This window comes from Halyomorpha halys, unplaced genomic scaffold, assembly GCF_000696795.3.
Source record: "Halyomorpha halys isolate HHAL.00 unplaced genomic scaffold, Hhal_1.1 Scaffold1292.1, whole genome shotgun sequence".
NCBI classification, from domain to species: domain Eukaryota; kingdom Metazoa; phylum Arthropoda; class Insecta; order Hemiptera; family Pentatomidae; genus Halyomorpha; species Halyomorpha halys.
In genome coordinates, this window is record NW_027106413.1 from 14,581 (window position 1) to 15,488 (window position 908).

The 908-nt window shown below is 38.7% G+C and overlaps 1 protein-coding gene across 1 annotated transcript in view; it reads right to left on the bottom strand.

The window, feature by feature from the left end:
• Window positions 1-564: 564 nt before the first annotated feature.
• The window catches only part of LOC136795146 (ankyrin repeat domain-containing protein 65-like), a 1,889-nt gene continuing 1,545 nt past the window's right edge, over window positions 565-908 (bottom strand). Inside the window, exon 3 of the mRNA XM_067044781.1 lies at window positions 565-906. Coding sequence (XP_066900882.1) covers window positions 565-906 — 342 coding nt within the window. The remainder of the gene's footprint in view (window positions 907-908) is intronic.

Below are 908 nucleotides of genomic sequence, written 5' to 3' on the forward strand. Positions count from 1 at the left end.
GTTGGTGTTGGAGCTACCCCAAAACTGACGAGTCTGCCAAGTATAGATAGGAGGAATAAAAATTGCGGCTGTTTCAATTCCTTAAAAAAACATTATTTTTTCCTTCGAAGCTCTATAGTTTAAAAACTACCAACAGCACCAGTAAATCTAAAAAGAACATTATTTAAAGAAGAGTTATTTGCTGAAATATCAGCCCTAATAGAGTTATTTATGTCCAATAGTTCTCGAGATATAGCTTTTTAAAAAGCTCTATTGAGAACATTTTATTGCTTTTGTATAGTTATTATTTAAAACTGTTAATTTAAATTTATGTTTAGTCATGAATAAGAATTAGAACTTCTTAGTTAGTTATTTGACATTAACACCTAGCTCACCTCGGTAAAAAATCAGTTAATAAACGATAATCACCCAAAACTAGCAAACGTGGCTTTTACTTTACGTATATACTTTATGTGACTAAATTGTTACTAAGTAAAAGCCAAAAAAAATAAAATTAATCCTTTTAATGAATGATGTATTTACAAATTACAGAGTTTACTTTTTTAACGTTCACAAGTCTACCTATTAAATACCACGAAAGTGTCTCAGGAGCACAGCAATTTCTTCATGGCCATGGGAGACGGCAATGTATTCCCCTGTGAGGCCGAAAATTGTTGGACAATCTTCAGCCCCGGCCTGCAGCAGAAGCATGGCGGCGTTGCAGTGACCAACATCTGCCGCCCAATGGAGAGCCGTTTGGCCGGTCACTGTCTTAGCCATGACGTCCGCTCCGTGCCGCAAGAGAATACGCATGACCCCCATCCTTCCCTTTGCTGCAGCTTCTTGTAGGGCCGTGCATTCCACTGCTCCTCTGAGGTTTGGATTGATTTTTTGGGCAAGGAGCGTTCTGACAACCGCTGTCCTGCCCT